The 22,212-nt window shown below is 46.6% G+C and overlaps 1 protein-coding gene across 1 annotated transcript; it reads left to right on the top strand.

The window, feature by feature from the left end:
* Positions 1–598: 598 nt before the first annotated feature.
* On the top strand, positions 599–12,917 carry LOC119431330 (uncharacterized). Its single transcript, XM_037698816.2, has 2 exons — positions 599–972; positions 11,786–12,917. Exons 1-2 carry the CDS (start codon positions 706–708, stop codon positions 12,107–12,109), a joined length of 591 nt encoding a protein of 196 aa, XP_037554744.1. The 5' UTR covers positions 599–705; the 3' UTR covers positions 12,110–12,917.
* The last annotated feature ends 9,295 nt before the right edge of the window (positions 12,918–22,212 follow it).

The raw sequence follows: 22,212 nt of genomic DNA, 5'->3' as shown, positions 1-22,212 counted from the left end.
GTCGTGTTGCCGAGACTTGCGAGCACGCTGAAGCACGCGTGAGCAAACCTCGATGAACGAATGGGCTAACATACCATTCAACCGATACCTAGCAGCACCGTGAGCGTTCTACCGTGCTGCAATTTTAGTTTGACTCATTCTTCTCCGAGCGCAGCCACGTTTTGACGGGTTGACAGGCGGGCAATGTATATCGCGCTTCGGGTTGGCTGATCCCGGTGATAAGGCAGCCTATCTCGCCGTGTTGCAGGGTCGATGTTGGTGACAGTTCAGTTACAAATTATGCAAATTACTCGGTGTGTGTCATACGGGCGACTGAGTATGTGCGCTGGGTATGTGCACAGTGCATCGAGATCACTGTGTAAATATAAATACGTATAAACACCAAAGCGTGTATTCTCTACAAAACCGCTCGCTACAGAACATTCATGCTCTACAAAGCATGAATGCTTTACATTTACGTCATTCACAGAGCCGTTCTCTACAAAGCATGAATGCTTTGCATTACGACATGTCAACTACAATTCAGTCTACCATAATTGTACGCTGGTGATGCTAGTAAGTTCGCATTAGGAGCTATAGCGGTAAAATGAAAAGCTTTGTTGGCCTTTTCTCTCATGCAGGCATTTGCTGCTGCGTATACGTTTGCCCGAAGCCGACGTCGTCAACCTGTTCCGCTCCCTTGAAGGAAACTGCAGTATCGCACTTATGGAAATCCATCGCGTCACCTTCAGGAGAAGGACCGCCAAGGCCCTGGGGCGATTGGTAGAAAGCAACCGAACGCTAGTCTCTCTCATCATCGACCTTGAAGAGAGTGACCCCGACGTCGACTACATGATCCAGCAGCGCAACGTCTGCCGCGAACTCAAGGAGGCCCTTCTCCGAAACCGCTTTGTCATCGGCATTACCGTGAACGTAGCGAGAAGGGACTGCTCCAGAGACCCCGTCATCTTGGGCGCTCTCAGGCGTAATTTGGTGCGTTCTCGATTTTGCTGTTGGTTGCGAGACACTTTTTTAAAAGCGGTCGACATATTTTTAAATCGAAAACCTTAAATCTATGTTTGAAGGTCGCTGTAAGATACAGAACCATTGAGCGACCTCGCCTCGCGCTTGCCTCGCGCTCGTGCCACTGTATCTGTATATTTTCGCGGTGATTAATAACTGGTTATTTCTTCTTTCAGCATACAAACATTCTTTACACAAATGGTGCAATTAACTGCAATACTTACGAGAAACGGCGCAGGTTGAATGAACGCATGGTCGCGAGATCGAACAGAATCGCCGCCTGGCGGGCACTGGCTGAATCACGGATATAGTGTGAATTGCAGCGCGCGTAGTCTGGTTGGTTGCAATACGTGTTTGTATATGTGCGTATGGTGGGGTCCATACCATTAAAAAACATTTGTACCGTGGTTGGCGCAGATTCTAAAATGTTCGTAGCAGTAGTACTGCCACTCAGTCGTTGTTTAATTGAACTTATGAGCCCGTTGCATTTCACAGCAAAAAAAAATAAAAAATGTCCCAGGCCTGCGCGGCACACGCAGCACAGTAACAGCGTAAGCTGCTGGAGCGGCTCAAGAGTAGCTCCAATTTGCGCACCACGCACACCAGGGTCTTCGCGTAAAAGTCTCTTCGCCTCGTTTTGACGAGAACGATCTGAACTGTCCGCACGGAGCCGAGGGCGAGCTGCGCACGATGCGTTTGCAGACACGCTAACTAGATGGCGCCACCATACTAGCGGAGACTGGGGATCGCGTTTTCTTTTTTGCGCGCCTTGTTTGAATGACATCTCGTCGTCTGCGCCTTAACTAGATGGTGCCACCATACTGGCGGAGGCTCGGATCGTCTGCGTCTGCGTTTATAGGTTTTTTTTCCCCGCTATTACAAGTGCTTGCGTGGCTCACTGGTAAAGTATCCAACTCGCGCGCAGCGGTTCTGGGTTCGGTCCCGGCGGACACCGGGTACTTTTTTTTCTCATTTCCAGCGATAGCGATTACGTGGCGGGGGCGGCGGCGGCATCATCGCGACCCCAAACGGATATTGGAATGCGCCCGTACCAGCTTACGCTGTAAAAGACATTGAGATGCGTGTACAACTGGTGATGTAGACAGCGAATCAACTTGTTACTTAACCTTTGTTGAATAGGTATACAGACTGTTTTATAATCAATGCGATATTCACAGAAAAAGAGGTATTCAGTTATGTAACAATACCTGAGTAGGTTGACCACAATCAAAACTTGCCAAAAAAAACCCACGAAGGGCCAGAACGGTGACTGAGTGGCTCAGTGCCAGTCCCCCGTGGTTTGACAATTTGTTTCTTTTAAGTACACAGAAGCATTCTGCGCCTTTTATGAAAAAAGTGTGTCCTTGGATTGCAGTATTCCGCCAGCTCACTCCTGTCAGCGCGTTTCATTACCAACAAATTGGACCGAATCGTTGACAGCGAAGCGCCGCCGCGTCCATTTCAGTGCGTGTCGCTGACCACCCATCATCACTAACGCGTGACGGTGACTGAAACCACCTGATCCGCGCGGCGATGCCTTAGATGGATGGCTAATTCGATTGCTAGAATATGGCGAACAGCTTATGTTGTATAACGAACAGCTCTAACGCCCATTTCCGTGGTGTCCGGTGGTTGGACTTTACAAGCCAATTCAGGGCAATGTTCTTTCGCGCAAAACCGTCGCGAGGCGCATTCGTCACCCAACGCGTTCTATTAGACACTTGTTATAATATACAACTAATGTAGCTGTGGAATCTTTGTAGATATTTGCCAAGATATTCACGTAGGCCTCCTGTACTCCTTGTTTACGCATTGCCTCTATAATTGCTAGTATCTCTACTGCATCTAATGTCTTTTCATAACCTATGAAAACCACATATACAGGTTTATTGTATTCCACAGATCTCTCGACTACCTGATTGATGACATGGATGTGATCCATTGTAGAATAGCCCTTCCTGAAGCCAGCCTGTTCTTTTGGTTGAAGTCAAGTGTTGCCCTGATTCTATTGGAAATTATCTTGGTGAATATTTTATACCGTAATGAACGCAGACTAATGGGCTCAGAATTTTTCAATTCTCTAACGTCTCCCTTCGTATGGATTAGCATAATGTTGGCATTATTCCAGCTCTCTGGTACACTTGAAGTCGTGAGGCGTTGCTTATAAAGGGCAGCAAGCTTTTCAAGCCGGTGGACCTAGAGTTACAGAAAGGGTAACAAGAGAAGGGAAGCGCAGTCGGGCACGGCAGAAAACTAGGCGGGGCCATTTACTGGCGCAGGTTGGAATCAGCTAGAGCAAGAAAGGGGTAATTGGAGATCGCAGGGAGAGGCTTTCGTCCAGCAGTGGACGTAGAGGCTGTTGGTAATGGTGAGAGTATACAACTATTTTCGATTAACGTGCTGTTGCGCGGGAGCTTTGGAGGGGGGGGGGGGGGGGGGTTCTGGAGGTTTAGATATTCTGGTGAAGCACTTGGGAAGGACACAGCCCTTCTGAACTCCCACCACCCCCTCCCCCTGTGACGGGAGAGGAGAATGGCGTTTGCCGTCTACACTGGCGCTCGCGCCACCGGAGACAGCACAAATATAAGGAATCGGTTTATATTTACAGCTACCTCGCTACAGACGTGCTGCTCTGCTCTGCTCTTAATTACGCACTGCAGCAAGAAACGATACAGATATATCCTCACTGCAGTAAATATTTACACGCCTTCAAGCGCGTAATTTCTTGTCTAAACAGAATAGCTTTCTAGAGGCGTTCGGCTATTCACCTGTATTAATCGGTGTCGAGTGTTTGTGTACAATATTTTGGAAAGCTTTGAAATCTGCTGGAAACCTGTGGTCACGGTTACTGGTACGACTAGTGTGATTTGTGGAATTGTCTTTATGGATGTATTCAGTGCGTTACGCTATACAGGGTGTTTCAGCGAACACTTTCAAAATTTATTTAAGGTTGTCTGTGGCAGATAGCCCAATTCTAGTTCATGAGCTGGTCTACTCGAAGAGGCGGACATTACTTCCACAAGAAATTGAAATGTATAATCAAATAATTACCAAAAAATCACTAATTAGGTTTCTAATTACCTGATGGCCCATATTGCAATTTAGAAATTTTAGCCGTGGAGTTCGCAAGGCGCATCCATTTGGAACGAATTCTCGGGATGACACCAGTTTTGAGATATTAATTCCCTAACACTGCGGAGAAATGCACTGGCGTTCCAGTTAGGTTCTTAACAAAACGTCGCTTTTTGCATTGAAGCACAAGATTAACTGGAACGCCAATGCATTTCTTCGCAAAGTTCGGGAATTAATATCTCGAAACTGGTGTCAGACTGAGAATTAATTCTAAGTGGATCCGCCTTGCGAACTCCACGGCTACAATTTGTAAATTGCAATATGGGCCATCAGGCAATTAGTTAAAAACTTAATTAGTGAATTTCTGTTAATTATTCGATTATGCATTTCAATTTCTTGTGGAAGTAATGTCCGCCTCTACGAGTAGACCAGCTCATGAACTAAAATTGTGCTATCTGCCACAGGCAACCTTTAAGAATTTTTGAAAGTGTTCGCTGAAACACCCTGTATATATAGTGCGCGTTTGGCGAGAACGCTCATCGTTGCGTAATGCGTACGGAGGAGTAATTTATGCTAAAGTACACGAGAATAAAAGGCGTAGGTTCCTCAATGTCTTGGTGAAACATAAAGAAATACAGTACACGAATATCGTGTACCATCAGAAGTAGTAATTCTTTCAACCCCCTAGCCCTACAATGTCCCATTACGTTTCAGTAAACTCCGATAAGGTTTCCTCTTTGCAGCAGCCACCTTTCAGAAGCATCGCACGTTGTCGGAGAGCAGGTCATACCATGTCTCTCCTGCTTGAAATGGCACCCGGTGTAAATCTTTATCAGTTCGCCGCATTCACTGCCAGGGTGTCGACCAGGATGTTGTGAAAAAATTTTTTTGTGAATCGAAATTGCGGTACAACGTGGAAAATAATCTTTATAGTGAAGCTGTATGGGGCTAGGTTCTGAACAAAAGTGTGCGAGTCGACAGGGTGTGTAGAAAAAAGTCGCGTCGACAGGGAAAACAGTGGACCAATCCCGACGTCTGTGCAGTACCGGGCCTGCCCGTGGCGGAGGTAGTATACTCACCAATCCGCCAATTAAGGTGGATGAAGGACTAAGCTGGGTTAGGGTGGATGAAGTCTCATTAAAATCGATTAAGGTGTATTAAGGAGGATTAGGGTTGATTAAGGTGGATGAAAGAGGATTAAGGTGGAATAAGGAGGTCTAGGGTGAATTAAGGTGGATTAAGGAGGATTTGGGTTGATTAAGGCGGATAAGGGTGCATTAAGGTTGATTTATGTCGAGTAGGGTGGATGAATGAGGATTAAAGAGTGCTAAGGTGCATTAAGGTCAACTGTATTAAGGATTAGGGTTGATTAAGGTCAATTAAGGTGGATTAGGGTGTCTTTGTCTTGATGCTTTAATGGCATATAGTATATAGTTATACATATATATAATTTCGTCATTTCAGAACACATGACAGCTTTGCTTGTAGTCATTCTTCAGAGTGGAAGGGCAAGGTTTTTTTTTTTTCACTTTGGAAAAAGGGAAAAAAGAATAGCAAAATTATTTGCATTCCCGGAATGTAGCAACAGACTGTATTAACGACAGCATGATGAGACTGTGATTACGATGCTGCAGTGACTATGATCAATACTATATTGTCACGAAGATAATTAATCGGGGCTCGCCGAAAGAGAACAGCCTTCTTTAATGATGGCCGACACTCAAGAGAACGCGCGCACACCTGCGCCCTTCGTCATCTTCTTTCTGGCGATCTTGTGCCTGTAGTGGGCAGCTTACTTCGCGTCATTACTCCCCACGTGAGAAGCGACCGTCCCGGTCGCCGGTCGGAGAGAGTAAAGGGCGACAGAGGGCGTGGGAGAGAGTGGATCAGAGGGGCACTTCTTCGCGGGCGTAGTACGGCTTCATCCGTACTACGCCTCGGCTCGTGCCCTCCCTCGGCTTGAGCTCATATTAGTACTCTGAGGGACGACCTCGTAGTTCACATCGCTGAGTCGCCTGACGATCTTGTACGGGCCAAAGTATCAGCTCAGTAATTTTTCCGACAGCCCCTGGTGACGGACGGGTGTCCACACCCAAACGTAGTCGCCGGGGTCGTACTGAATGTTCCTTCGGCCACTGTTGTAACGGCGGGCGTCGACACTCTGGTGGTTGCGGATGCGGTTGCGAGCAAGCTGTCGAGCTTCTTCGGCTTCCTGGACGATGTCGTCAGCATTGTCATTTCTTGTTGTTCCGTTGTCTACCGGGAGCATGGCGTCTAAAGGTTTTGTTACGGAGTGCCCATAAACCAGTTCAAATGGTATGAATCGGGTGGTTTCCTGCACAGCCGTATTGTATTCGAATGTCACGTATGGCAGAATTTGGTTCCAGGACTTGTGCTCTACGTCAACGTAGATCGAGATCATATCGGCCATACTTCTGTTGTGGCGCTCGGTTAGTCCATTAGTGTGTGGGTGATAGGCCGTGGTTTTCCTATGATTGGTGTGGGTCAGCGTGACGATCTCCTGCATTAAGTCAGCAGTAAACGCAGTTCCTTGATCGGTTATTAAGACGGAAGGGGCCCCGTGACGTAGCACGATTTCATGCACAAAAAACATCGCGACTTCTGTACCAGTTCCGCGGGGCGCAGCTTTGGTTTCTGCGTACCATGTTAGGTAGTCCGTTGCGACGACTATCCATTTGTTTCCTGCGGATGACGTAAGGAACGGACCGAGGAGATAAATGCCCACCTGTTGAAACGGTGCTGGAGGAAGTTCTAGCGGTTGTAGAAGACCAGCAGGTTTCAAAGGTGGAACGTTGCGCCGTTGGCAATCACGGCAGCTTCTCACGTAGCCCTGAACGGACGAGAACAGTTGTGGCCAGTAATACTTCTGGCGTATGCGCGCTAACGTCCTGGCGAAGCCTAAGTGTCCGGCCCACGGGTCGTCATAACACGCCTGCAGTACTTCTTCGCGCAGTGAAACTGGAACGACAAGAAGGAACGTTTCTTGCCTGTTTTCGAAGTTCTTTTTGTAGAGCACGTCGTTCCGGAGGCAGTAAGAAGTCATACCTCGTGACATCGGTCGTGGAACAAGAACGTCGGCTCCCTGAAGGTATCTGATGACGGGAAGTAATGGACTGTCTGCACATTGGAGGTCAGCCATCTCGACAGTGTCTACTACACCAAGAAACGGGAAATCTTGTTCTAAGTCACTGGGCTTGCAAGGTATCGGCGCACGTGAGAGGCAGTCAGCGTCGCCGTGCTTCTGTCCGGATCGATATACCACTGTGACGTCGTACTCCTGAAGGCGGAGGCTCCAAAGAGCGAGGCGGCCTGAAGGGTCCCTAAGACTCGCAAGCCCACACAGTGAGTGGTGGTCACTTACTACGCGAAAAGGACGACCGTAAAGGTAGGGTCGGAACTTGCCGATGGCCCAAATGACAACTAGACACTCCTTTTCAGTCGTCGAATAGTTGACCTCCGCCTTTGTGAGACTGCGGCTCGCGTAGGCTAGTACTCGTTCGGCGCCGTCTTGCCACTGAACGAGTATAGCACCGAGCCCCACGTTGCTGACGTCTGTGTGGATTTCTGTGTCAGCCTTGTCGTCGAAATGCGCGAGTACGGGGGCTGTTTGCAGTCGCTTCCGCAATTCTGTAAAGGCTTCCTGTTGCTCTTCCGTCCACTCGATGGGTACATCTTGGCGTGTTAGTCTCATTAATGGTTCGGTGATCCTTGAAAATCCTTCGACAAAACGACGGTAGTAGGCGCAGAGACCTAAGAATCGCTGAACTGCCTTCTTGTCTGTTGGACGCGGGAACTCAGCAACGGCAGCTAGCTTCTCGGGGTCTGGCGAGCTTCTCGGGGTCTGGCCGAACACCGTGGGGGTTGACTACGTGTCCGAGAAACTTTAGCTCCTGAAAGCCAAAATGACATTTCTCAGCCTTGATAGTCAGATTTGCTTTGCTGATTGCGAGGAGTACATTCCTGAGTCGTTCTAGATGTTCATCAAACGTTCTTGAAAACACCACAACGTCGTCTAAGTAGACTAAGCAAGTCTGTCATTTCAGTCCAGAGAGAACAGTGTCCATCATCCGCTGAAATGTGGCAGGTGCGGAACACAGGCCGAATGGGAAGACTTTGAATTAATATATATCCATCAGGAGTCACAAATGCCGTTTTTTCACGGTCACGCTCATCTACTTCGTTCTGCCAATACCCAGACTTAAGATCCAACGAGGGGAAAAATTGGGCGTGGCGTAGACGGTCCAGAGTGTCATCGATCCGTGGCAGAGGATAAACGTCGCGTTTGGTGACACTATTAAGCCGTCTGTAGTCTACGCAGAAGCGTAGTGTGTTGTCCTTCTTTTTAACTAAAACGACGGGTGATGCCCATGGACTTATGGACGGCTGAATCACGTCATCATCTAACACTTCTTGAACCTGGCGCTTTATCACCTCCCTTTCCGTAGGCGCAACGCGGTAAGGGTGCTGACGAACGGGGCGTGCTGACTCGTCCGGAATGCGATGCTTCGTAACGGAGGTGCGCCGTACTTTAGACTTTGTAGAGAAACAGCCAGAGAAGCTATTGACAAGGTCAAGTAGCTGCCGTTTCTGTCGATTCCGATAAGCCGGGGTTAATCTGAATGCGATCACTCAGTTTGACCTCTTTCGATGAATTAGGGGAAGCCGTTTCTAGCGAGGCGACATCAGTGAAAGCAGCAATTTCATGGAGGAAGGCGACAGCTGTGCCTTGCGGTAAGGGCTGATATTCGTTGCTGAAGTTTGTCAGCGGGACTAATGAGCGTCTGTGCTGAAGCTGAACGAGGCTCCGTGCAATGCAGATGTTCCGCTCCAGCATTAACGGAATGTTTGCCTCGGCGATGCCCTCAGAGCCGTCGAATGCGTCGCACGTTACCAGGGTCAGTAGGCTGCTTCTTGGCGGTACCGTTATACTGTCTTCGACGATGCCCAAGGCGTTTTTGGTGTGATTCTCGTCGCCAGCGTCGCTTGCTATGGCTTTTGCCGTAGAGAACGTCACGCTCGATTTTTCCAGGTTAATTATGGCTCCATTCGCCTGTAGAAAGTCCATGCCGAGTATCAAGTCCCTCGAGCAGCTGGGCAGAATACGAGCACATACCTACTCGCGACAACTTAGGCTGCAATGTTGGCGTAAGAGGATGGATGAGATGGATGGGAATGGATGAGATGAGATGGGATGGACGGATGGATGTACGGACGGACGGAAAGCTCCCGAAGTAGGCAAAGAATGCTCATCGCTATAAGAAAATAACGCTTTGACTCAGGTTAACCACCTTCACTAGAACGTTTTACCATCCATTGCCTACCCTTGTGGTTCAGAAATGCTACCCCCTTTGTAAAGGCAAATTAGCTTACTGTCGCGTTGCAAGTGTTAGAGCCATTTCGTGGTTCTCAACGTGACCCACCGGAAAGCAGTGCTGTTCCTTATGTGTGGTCGTGAGCGTTTTAAATTGGTGAACGTCAAATATATGGTGAAATCATTGTAGGATGCACAAATGTATGTACAATTAGCACAAACACTGAGGCAGGGGATTGGACGCCACGTGCGCTACACTCGCAACAAGTTCACTCGGTTACTCCATCCAAGCAAAAAAAACACGCCGAATAATACGCATGCGCATTATCTCGTTTTTTCCTGCTCGGCTAGGGAAACCCAATATGTCAGTTGTCAAAGTAGCGCCTGTGGTGTTCAGTTCTCTGTTCTTATTGCGCTTCAATGGCTTTAACAAATATCAGCCAACTCGCCCAAGAAAACGTTGCAGAAAACGTGAAATATTTTTTGGGAAGCTCGGAGAGCTAGCTTAGGCAAACGTTGAAATCATCCAATGCTTCCTGAAAAGAACTCGCTGCTGCACGCTGTTAAGATATAATGTTACGTGTAGCTGATGCCCAAGGCTACTCACACTTTATTTACACGGAAGCCCAACGGAGGCCAAGATGGACAAGATGGCGACGCTATAGCAAGCGGGAACACGTCGTCTTTCTTCTCCTCAGTGCAGCCACAATGTGGCGGTTGTTCCGTATCATCACCCCCGGCAGTAGAAGCACCGTCCTGGGGCTTAAGCTACACATCGGCAGTGAAAGGTGTGTGTGATATGGTTTTAGTCTTGTTACGTGAACGATGTCGCTTCCAGCTGACGACGACGCTGAGGGGTCGGCGGGCATGATTTCTGATGTGACATCGGTCACTTGTCGCGCCACAATATGTATATCAAAGTGCTTCCTATCTGGGCAGTTGTGCGTGATCGCATTGGTATATGTAAACTGAAGATAGAAATGTCGTATTCCTTCTTCCGTGTTGACCTATACGCTTGGCTTACCCGTTTTTTTTTTAATTGCAGTAAGTCTTGGCTACGCTAAGTAGCGAAAGGTATAGCTTTCTTTAACATAGAATTGGCAGCGGAGGCATCTACTGTTCATGGTTAGTTATATATATGCGCGTGTAAATTGGCCTTGCACTTCATGCTCTCCTAACTTTCAACAAGAGAATACAGTGGCATCCGAAACGCCTTTTAAATACATAGCCTCAAATCTTCCTTTCATATTTTAAAGAGCAGCATCTTTTAGCGTGGGCAAACCTGTAAAACGCTCTGTATTGCACATGAACTGATGAAGCCACACTAATTTCAATTCTTCGGAATCTTCTGTGAATGGTTAGAACTTCGCTTCCAAATCAATAACTTGATCACGCCGTTACGTTGGGGCCATATGAAGAATTTCGATATTTCACTACATAGCAATCGTGCATTTCGCTCGCAAGCAGCTTTTACGGTGGCAGTCCACGCGTGACATATTTCCGACATTTTCCGCATTGCCTTTCCACTGGGTGCCCGAATAGTATCTGTGCAGTAGAAACGGTGGTCATGCAATTCGAAGCCTTTCTACGGCAGCGCAGTGATCACTACGTATAGGAGATGCTCAAAATGTCCATCACAGGCTTGAAGCGTTCAACTCTGGCTGCTGCTGCTGCTGCTTCTTGCGCGGCGACCGTTTCTTGAAAGCGATCGTCTGCAACGTCGACAAACTGCTGGTAGGTTAGTACGCGCTGTGCTTTCGACGTTTAGCTGGCGTTGAAGCGAGAGGCAGCACGAAAGTCAATTCGCTCGCTGCTGCGGCCGCGCTTCCTGACTGCAGCGGCTTGACAGCGAGTTCCCGCTGTCGTCGGGCGAGATGTGTTCATGTTTACCTGTGCGCACGTCACACCGTGCTTGTTAATTTAGTTCGTAAGTCAATGCTTACAAGTTTATACGATCGATAAAACTAATATCCGCACTACGTATAGTTTTCTACTAATGTTCTATCGCAAGGGATGCTTCGCCTTTCGGGCAAAACTTCGACTTTGTTTTTCTATTCTGAAACGCACGTAGCATATCGAAACCAATGCGCGCATTTAAAAGCTTTAACTGGACGCGCCGTTTTAGACGCAGAAGTAAAAAGTACGTTAGGAATACAATCATGGCACTAGCCGTAATTAAGGCGAAAGTAGGAAGTATGTTCTTCGAAACTATCTTATCTTCAAACCATGCATGCTAAAGATTACTCCAGCGACTGTCGAAAACATTAGCTCCTCGAGCGCCATGTATGATGGCGTTTTCGATGGCAATAGCTGCACGATGGATCGTGCGATTTCTACGTACATGTTTCGCGTTTAATTGTTTCTTCTTCGAAAACGCAGATGCTCGTCAACAAAGCCGTCCACTTTGTCAACGGCTCCGTGGAAAAACAGGACGCCCTTGCCTTCGAGACCTTGCAGTACTGCTTCTCGGTGCAACTATCCCTTCGCGCTGTTTTTAACGCCCTCGACCAGTCCGTGATCGAGAAGATCGCCGAGGCGCGCAAACGGCTCGCTTCCGAATACTTCATCCTCGTGGGCGTGGTCAAAACCAGGATAGCCTGCCACCCGCATCGCAAGAGAAAGACTACATTCGATAAGCTCGGCAAAGACATGCAAGCGCGAATCTGCTCCTACCTCAGCTTGACTGATGTCGTGGACATCTGAAGTAGGGCAGTGTTTTTTTTTGGTTTTTTGTTTTTTTTTTTTCGCGCCGCACTTACAGCTTTTGACAATGGCGCTAGCAGACGCCAGCACGCACACAGTCGATGAATGGGAAAGTTTACTTTCGCACCCATATTTAGAAACTGCCACTTCACAAACGGGCGTACCTTCCCAACTTTTTTATTTGGTAGCAGTTAAGTCAAGTCAAAGCTTTTAAATTCTTAATTCGGAAAAATATTTCTCGCTCGTTCGTGCCATCGAATGGACTCTGCCGATTCGCCACGAGATTAATTTGCTGCACATTTGGCATTCACATGTACCAATTACTAATAGCACATATCCCACAAGCCATTGCAAGAAAGTATGTGTACTTTTCCTAACTCTTTTACTTGGAGAGACGCCTAAGTTACTTGCCCGCCTATGTAACTTATGTTTTTGTGCCAATTGTTGCAATGCTCGCAAGATCATGAAGATTCCCAAGTCTTCTCGAGTTGCTTTACTCACCTTATGCCTCAGATTTTAGTTTTTAGCACCCGCCTACGGCTACATAAATCTCAACTGCATCTTAGGAATCAGCTTACTTACCTTGTCATGTGCTTTCTGAGATGACACTACTCGCAACGATGATCTATTCTGTTGATTCTATGTTCCTCCTCTGTCGGAGTATTGTTTTCGTATCTGCTCTATCAGAATGTCAGAAGCAGACTTTTGGCATGCTTGTATATTACACAGTGTCCTACTTCGTTGAACCGAGCGTAGATGTGTTACTGACTTATGCAACTACTGCTTAGAATGGAAGTAAAACTGTTTTGCCTGACGCACTGTGTATGTGTGGCCTGTTTTTTTTTTCTGTTTTTTACACTGAGTAATTGGACGAGTTTTGATGCCATGGTTGGACGGGCCTACGGTGAAGTTTAAATTACAACAGCAGAACTCCCGGCTTTCGGCGGTGCACTTGGTATGTTCAATAGAAAGAGTCAAGGACAATCGGCAGTCTTCTGCGCTTCAAAACCGTCATTACAATGTATATAGTCGACATGGAAGTCATGACCAACTAATATGGCAAATCGCGGAACTTACCCATTACTTGATGGAAAAAAGGCCATGACATTTCTGTTCGATGTCATCGCGGTCACTGAAAATGACGCAGAAAAGGCTGCTCGGACATCACACGACGACTTCTGCGTCACGATTCCACGCTCTAGGACAGACGCCGTGAGACAGCTCGCCATCAGACACATTCACTTGCGTTCTGCACGACAAGTCGCGTGGCACCTTTTTGTATTTTGCGGGTTTTCTATCAGTCAGTGTCTACAATTTTCTCATTGACACGTTTTCTCTTAACATAATAATTGAGTAGTTCATTTAAAAACTAGTAACAATAAAAATAGGCGAAGTACAAAATAATTTTCCGACTGGCTCCAACCAAACACGAAACCAACCTTGGTTCTCTCCAGCTAGGTGGCACTCGCATATTTTTTTAATTTTCGCATAAGTCAATTGTGTGGCGGCACATGATATAAGGTGAGCCAGACTGCACAAGACTAACACTTTAGCTGCAACTCGGACCTCAGCGCGGACTACACCGACGCGCAGCGTCTTTTCTGTATCGGTGGTGGTTGGGAGTTGGCTCCACGAAAGCTTATCCAGCACCAACTGAAAGTTAAATGTTGACGCACCAATTTTGCCACTGTCCTCAACTTTAAATCCTCAACTAAATCCATCCTCCATTCCGCATTCCGCCTTGGTTCCCCGCTCCGCCTTGCGGATGGTTAGACGGATGTCCTGAAAAACGTTCGTGACTTTCCATCCGCATGCCTGCTCGTCAATAAATAACTAGTCCGAGGCGGATTTGTGCGACGTCATCACGACAACCATGGCGCTTGCTCGAAGCGAAGGGGGGGGGGGGGGGGGGGGGGGACGCGAGGACTAAGCTGCAGCTCCGTCAGAAACGGCTCATTTTTCTCGTTCTCGTGATTGTTACTAGCGCTATCCAGCACTCACGGAAATACTCATCGAAGGCAGCAAGCCGGTGCGCCCTGGCAGACCTCATCAGTACATGGGATCGCCGAGAGGAATAGACAGAATTCAGGAACTGTGTTGAGTTTACGTGAGCGTCTGAAAAAACATTTGAAGCCGTGGACTTTGTGATTTATTTGTACCGTAATTCGCGCATGCATTGCAAACGAGAAGTTCATCGCATACAGGTGCATTCCAAGCACGGTACATGTTCAGGGGGCGACAAAATGAAGTGTCCGATCAGCGTACCCAGCGTATGCGACTGCCTTGTGATCTGAGAACAACGGTTCTTCGCCACGAAGTGGTGGTGAACAGCAGTCCTTTGCAACATTCATAACTGATGATATGATCAGTAGCGATCAGCTTTATTGCCGCGTTGTAGCTTTCATTCATGTGCTACGGCGGGCGACTCGTGTGAGCCGCTTTGCCGGCTACGATCGAACGTGGTGGCAGTGACGTCTGAGTTCCCAGTTGCTGTTACGAAACCTGTTCGCAAGATACAAATACATGCGATGTGTCACAGCGGTGCTAGGCGCAAAAGTTCTTGTTTTCTGCGATGTGTGTGTGCTCAGAAGTGCACTGTACAGCTGTAAGCACGCTTGACACGAACGCTGCGCAGCGTGGCCTGGACCGGCTTAAGGCCGTTTCACATGATGCGGTTTTCATCGCACGCAATTTCCGTCGCATGCGACGAAAATCGCAGTAGCAGAGCCAACCCCGCGACTTTCGGCTGCGACCGAGCAGTTGGTCGCAGCGTCGCAACGCCGTAGCAACCACTGCGATTTTCCGTCGAAATTGCGCCGAGCGATTAGTTTTGGAAGTAGCCGTCGGTCACTCAACACAAGGTTTATAAATACTTTTTTGTCTATAAATGTTGGCTCAAGAAGCCGTGAACAGTGCTACTAATTGAGTGGAGCCGTGGATTGCGCAAGCGTTGCGTATACCATCAGTACCAACACGCGAACAAGGCAGATAAAAACTCGTACGTCAGATTCGGTTCTGTGATTTCTGTGCGTTTGTTGACACGCGACGTTGCCAATCTCGAGACGCTTTTTTTACGTTGGCTTCAGGAGCTGATAGTACATACTTTTGTGTGTTTTTTGCACGAAGTATTCCACGAACACACGGCGGATTCAAAAACGCCCGGACGTTATAAACTGATGCGGCACTGCCAGAACTTAAACATGGAAATGATGACCCGACGGCGTGCTTATTTTTCAGTCACCCCAAATCCCCTTCGCATTAGCAAGCAAAGTATGATTTCTCGCCAAGTAAGGGACATCCCAGGACAGGATCCCAGGACATCTCGCCAAGTAAAGGACAAGGCGTGGATGTCCTGCATGGGCTCGTTAACAGTGCATCGCTACTGGGCTAGTGCAGATCGTACCTCTAGATGCGCGTCCGACCCCACTTTTTGCACTTTGAATGCAATATTCATCCGAAAGCGAGCATAACAAATGTGTGGTACAGCACTAAACAAAAGCAGTATGGGTAGATATCGCCGCAAGCGCGCCCATTTGCTCTAGCGCCAAGCACAACAAGGCAATCGCGGCGCATAAACAGCCGACTATGCAAGCGTGTACAAAAATTTTAGGCTAACATTCATAGGCAGAAGGACCTTGGATAAAGCCTACGTGGTGACATGCTTGAGTGAGTTTTGGCATGGAGGAAAGAAAGAAAGATGGCTGCCTATCTGCGTGCGTTAAGGACGTATAAGCACGTAAGTGTGGTTGTGTTTTGTTTGAGCAGGACATGCAAGAAAATTTATGGCAGATCTTTTACACTGTTGCCGTAAACTGGCCCACTGCTTTGACACTGTTACGTTCCGTAACTTTGTTGTTGTCCAAAGTTGTTTTGCGTGTAGAACAAAGGACAAACTGCGGTCTTCTTCGGTGAATCTTGCTTCAAGCTGTGTTTTTAGCATAACTTGCACTGCGACGTTCCTTTAACCTGACTGCCGTGACTTCGAAATATAAGCATTTTAAGCGAATTTAGATTTTTAAAATTTACATCAAGATTTGCAGTTTAGTTGAATAACACACCGAAATATTTATATTTGTAATAAACGTATTAACGAATTGACCGTTAATAACCACATCTCGAAGAATAACGTCATGAATACACCGAAATATTTATATTTGTAATAAACGTATTAACGAATTGACCGTTAATAACCACATCTCGAAGAATAACGTCTATGAAAATCTTAGGAAATCTAGGAAAATTTTTATCCGCGTTGGCGAAAACATAGATTGGGAGGTTCCCAGCACAGAGGTCATGTTTGTTAGGGAGGACAATGCCGCAGAAAACGTGGTGCTGATGAAACTAAATTGCGAAAGCAATATACATCTTTTATTTCATTTATTAATGCTAATGACCGTGGTTTCTCAATTAGTAAATTTAATTACTGTTATATTTAGTAAATTTATTGCCTCCAGTTAAAAAAAGAACATTTAGGCAGTAAACACGAAAGACAAGATGACGAAGACGACGGGACAGGCTGGAACCTAAACTAAAATTTATGACAGAAAAAAAGCAACTATACCGTCCATGCTAAAAGGGTATATTTGCAAATCCTGGCCAGACTTGTACGTAATGGTTAAATGTAAATAATTCCTTGTAATTTATTACACTCTTGGTAATTTTACAATTTACCGATTACATTCGTTACTCGGTAACACCAGCTTTAATTCATTTACATGTTCAGTAACCAATCACACGTAATTACCCACTTTATTGGTCAGACAGGCTGTTATGGCTGACGCAATCTTCGGAACCTGAATTTGGCAGGACCTACAGTAGAACGCCGGAGATCCTACCACGTAACAAGCCTCATCTATGCGCATGTTGATAAGAGCAAACCCGAGATCTGAATATTTGTTTCCTTATGTTAACGCTCCACTAGAGGTTGGCCGACGAATAAAGCCGCTGCTGGTATATATCGATAGGCAACGCCACTTAGGAAGTTAATGCATGGATATATTTTTACGGACGACTTTTACGGTGTTTATTTGTCCCAGAAGAAGTGTCTTCTTTAAGCCCCAGCAAGAATGAAGCGTTACGTTTCACAGAGAACCCAGGTGCTGAGTAACGAGAATGTTGTGCTTAAGATGTCAGTAACAACAACGCCATGTTCCCCAAAACCCTAACCTGGAGGGAGTTTTCAGTGTGGCTGTTGATTACTTCACGACAAGAATGAGAGAAGATGACTGATGAGTTTTTTTAACAGCAGTCATTTATAAAGACAAGCAATGTATGAAGCGTTGCCGAGGTCGGATTGAATGTGCCAGGACAGCTCGTTCTGTTTACGGTATCTGTGGAATGTTATCAAAATTTCGGAGCAATTTTGCGTAATAGTAATAGATTACTTTTGATTATTCTTCAATTACTTTCACGGAGCAGTAATTGGTAACTGTAATGAATTGCGTTATTGAATAAAGTAGCTGTAATTGTGAAGGGTTAGATTTCTTTGTAACGTGCACAGGTCTGATCCTGGTACACCCGGCCACAATAGTTTACGGACCACAGGATCTCAGAAAACGTTCAATTCCCGAGCAGCCTGTAGCAGTAGCCAGTAAAACTGCATACAACAATGTTGTTAGCATATTCTAGTGGAGGCCCGAATTGCAAATACGAGGCTGCGTTATAAGGCTGCGACGATATTCAGATTTATATCAGATTTCATGGTCTGTAATATTTTGTGGCCAGATGTACATGCGCAAGGAACCTATCCAAGAAATCAGCATCGCCTCATTTACTGATTATCACAAAACACCGCTAAGAAAACTGATACATTTATCGGTGAGCCTTCGCGAAGTGTCAAAGACGCAGTTGTTCTTGTGGCTGACGGGAGATCTGACTTACTACTGATGTTCTTCTGATTGACGCAGAAGGCTTCCAGAATCTTCCTTTGTCCTCGTTTTTTCCGCGGCCTATAACACTCGTGTTACTCCACCCAACGATGCATCCGCACTGTCTACAGCGAATCTGCAGGTGAGTGTGTTAGTTTCGGAAAGGCACATCTTGTGCTATCTGAGGCGATCACTGATAGAATTTGTATCAAGAATGCATTTCAGAGGAGCTGTTTTCTTGAAATTCGGTCGAGTTTCCAACAGTAGGCAAGAAGACCATGGCGTGACGAGCCTCAGCTTATCAACTGGTGCCTGGTAGGCCATGCTTCTGAGAAATAAAGTCTGCTGTCATGACAACGGTTTTCTTGATGCTCAAAGGGGAGACGTCGTCGCGCTTGTCGTCTGATATGCGCACGACGAGCGCGCGATTTTCTCAGCAGACACAAGAGGAACCGAGCACAAGTTGTGTTTTCTGTTTTAGTCTGTTTTGGCCCTAACAGCTGTCATTTTCAGCCTCCTTTTTCTTGTAATGATCATTTCTTTTTGTGCGTGTGCTTTCACTCATTAATTAAGGGCCAGCAGCGCAACCGTGCTTCTCAATAATTTACCTCGTTCAAAATAAGAGAGCTAACACGCTATAGTGCGCGGCTACTGTGTTCCGGCAGGATATTAATAGGCAGGAAAATTTGCTTTATTTCTCACTTTTACTAGAAAGTTTTGCACAGCAAGAGATGAAATACAGAAAGCAATGTATACAGAGCTGGTTATCTTGTCTTTTCAGCCGAAACTGCACATTTTATAGGCGCATCAGTACATAACAAAGCTTGCAATTTCGGAACCGCAGAATAATTTTATCTAGCTTTGCATGGGACAATCCTACAAAAGCAAATCGTTTGTCGCAACAGTTGTTTGTGATTACTTATGCAAAAATCAATTGGATGACGCTTAAGCTACGCCTTAAAGACTGGAACGCGATAGCATTAAAAGATCCCTGACGGCTTCTCACGCTTCCCGGCCATTACAGCTTATGTGACCGTAATGTTCACCGAGAAACGCTGGCGGCGAACGCTATGCGCCAAGGCGAGCTTTCTGGTAGAAATGCGGCTTCTTGCGTAAAAAAATAAAACATTTACACCATTTTCAGGTTTCTGTTATTGGTTCGCACTTTTTATATTTCAGTCTGAGATGATTTAACATAAAAGGCATGCGCTGTCGGTGTTTTGTGTTATGGAATTTTTTTGTGGGCTGTCATTCTCGAAATTCCGAGAAATAACTTTGTCAAGAATGTAAGACAAGGTATGAGCAACTTCAGTGACAGAATGGTGTCGAAATATAACTGGCATATATACCCGCCGTGGTTGCTCAGTGGCTATGGTGTTGGGCTGCTTAGCACGAGGTCGTGGGATCCAATCCCGGCCACGGCGGCCGCATTTCGATGCGGGCGAAATGCGAAAAACACCCGTGTACTTAGACTTAAGTGCACGTTACAGAGCCCCAGGTGGTCCACATTTCCGGCGTCCCTCACTATGGCGTGCCTCATAATCAGTTCGTGATTTTGGCACGTAAAACCCGATAATTTAAATTTAATTTTTAACCGGCATATATACCGCATGTCATGTAGAAAGGCGTGGCATATACATATATCTAAATATAGTTTCTCCCTAATGAACAACGACGCTGCCGCTGACCCCGGATTTTCTGCGAGACGGTACCCTATTAAATGATTATGAAGCAAGACCGGCTGAAAGGCTGAAGATAGCACATTTCGCCTACCCACACACAGACAAGACATGTCGTGGTGTCCGTGCTGGGGCTGTGGTCTGAAAAAACAAGTATTAATTTATATGCTTACACAGAGCACAATTATTGAAACAAATTTCAGTAGTGTTGCCGCAAAGTAGTGTTTCAATTCGTGTAGGTCAATTCGTTATGTTGTCAATCGTGGGAATTTATGCTAGAAATATAGCTAAAGATGTGACAACCCAATTTCTTATTATAACAGTTACTATATTGAAGTAACAGGTTTGTTAATGGTGGTTTCTCAACAGCTGCCTGTATATACTAATTAGTTTCTAACAGCTAAATTGTCGTGATCCATGAATTTCATATTAACTTGTAAATATGGCACTGACGGATTAGTTTGAACTTTTATTTATTCGCTGTCTTCCTCATTCAGCCGAATTCCAATCACAGGAAGACTAGCTTCCAAAAGTTGCAAGGCATTGGTCAACTGTCTATGAACATTTGCGTTGCGCAGGGGGAACAAAACCTCGCGGGAACACCCGAGGGCGTGGCTCGCTAAGCACCAACGTAACACCTTCGCACGCATTGCGCGACTTGCCACGAAGGTAAATTCGCTCGTTCACAACAAAAAACTGCTCGGATGCTTAGTTATCAGTTAAAAACCGCGAACATCGCATATCACAGATGAACTTTCGATAAAGAACAGACAAGCAGGCTTTTCCTTTTTTTTGTTTTTTTTTTTTTTGCGCCACAAAATATTTCGCTTCGTAACGTAAATGCGCCCACCGCTGTAGCAGACAACGCGAAGAAAAGCACCCTCGCAGGGCTTTCTTGCGCCTGCGAAGGGCTCCTTCTCTTAGTTTCCGCACCTAGCCAAGCTTCAGGCGGCTTGAAATGTCTAAACAAGAACAACAAGCAAGCACACTGTTCACTACCTAATGGCCTGGTCCGTGCAGCCCGTATTCAAACACCTCCCGCAAAGATGCATTATCCGTTTTTTTTGTTCCTTAAGAAAACAAATAGTAGTCGCCGAGTTATAACGAAGCGGGATTTCCATTAGTGAGTTCTCTAGCGCTCACTTGACTCCGGGAACTGCTGTCGATAGGAAGATTTAACGTATCTGAACACCACAGACAAATATTCCGCGCACGGGTGACCCCTCCTTTCGTCTCATAGCCGTTTCAATAAGGCTAGCGGTTATTTACTGCACAACGAATGCATAAAAAGCGTGCTTATCTTTCAGTTTATTGAGATAGCATTTACATTCACACTGCAGGTCGATTCCTGCCGTCTGCGTCGCCGTGATGTTCTGTGTAAAGTCCAAAGGTGATAACATCCTCACCAGGCGCCGTATTTTGCATGTGCGAGTGAAAGCGCGCGAGGGGGAGCCGACGATGGCGGCTCAATCTCGCGCGCGCAAGGGAGGCAAGCGTGGAGGAAACGCGCTATATTCTGTCGTGCGCAAGGCACCGGGGCGAGGGAAAGGGGGGAGGGGGGGCTCTACTCCCTGCGGCTGCTGCTGCGTATGGCGCGGCCACGCGGCCTCTATCTTGAAAGCGATCTGCGATGGGAACAGAGTGCGAGTGCTGATAGCTTCGTGTGCGCTCTTTTCGTCCGCTTAGTTCGCTTTAAGGGAGACGCAGCATGAAGGTCAATGCGCTCGTTGCTGCAGCCACGCTTACTCACTCCAGCGTTTTGACAGTCACTTTCCGTGGTCATTGAGCGAGATTTGTTCACGCTTGCTTGTGTGCGCGTGACACCATGCTTGGTAATTTAGTTAGTAAGTGAATGTTTATGAGTTTATATAGCAGATAAAACTACTATCCCTACTTCGTATAGCGGTCTGATAATTTGCTATCGCAACTAATGCTTCACCTCCCGGGCGAAAGTGCAGCTTTTTCTTGGAAGCGGGAATAAGTGACTTTGCTCTCCCTCCCCGTGTTGGCCCAACGTAGAGCCGCGTAAAACGCCTTTGTGGCCTTCTGCTTTATTTACATTGCTGCATGAACTACTGGCCAATACAGACACAAAGTCTTGCAGCGTACAGTAGATGGCAAAGGCCTGCGCGTGGGCAGAGAGCGCCAGGAGCAGACGAACAGAACGAGAGCTGAAGCGATAACCGTGATAGTGCCACCCGTTAGGGCAGCGAATGAAGCGACCAAATACAAAAAAGAACGCAAAAAAAAGAAAATACAAAGAAACACATTTTCTTCTACACATACTTACACAACTTTACTTGAATTATTCGTAGGTTCCGAAGATAGAGCGCAATATACAAAATTCATTTAATTTTCCGTTGGCCACCAGAAACATGGCGACGCTATTGTCCAGGTACCGAAACTAGCCCAGCTGTCCAACCAGGGTTAAAAAGCCGTCTGATCTTTATAAGCACATAACAAATGCGGTCGCCGCGACGATGCTGAAACAGCTGGTGTTTTCGCGGAGGGAAACAGGAATTAAGTTTTACCATGTGTACAAGTTGTCGCACAGCAT

Source organism: Dermacentor silvarum, chromosome 10 (assembly GCF_013339745.2).
Source record: "Dermacentor silvarum isolate Dsil-2018 chromosome 10, BIME_Dsil_1.4, whole genome shotgun sequence".
In the NCBI taxonomy this organism is placed as follows: Eukaryota; Metazoa; Arthropoda; class Arachnida; order Ixodida; family Ixodidae; genus Dermacentor; species Dermacentor silvarum.
Note: the sequence above shows the minus strand (reverse complement) of the source record. Positions and strands in the feature narration are given on the sequence as shown.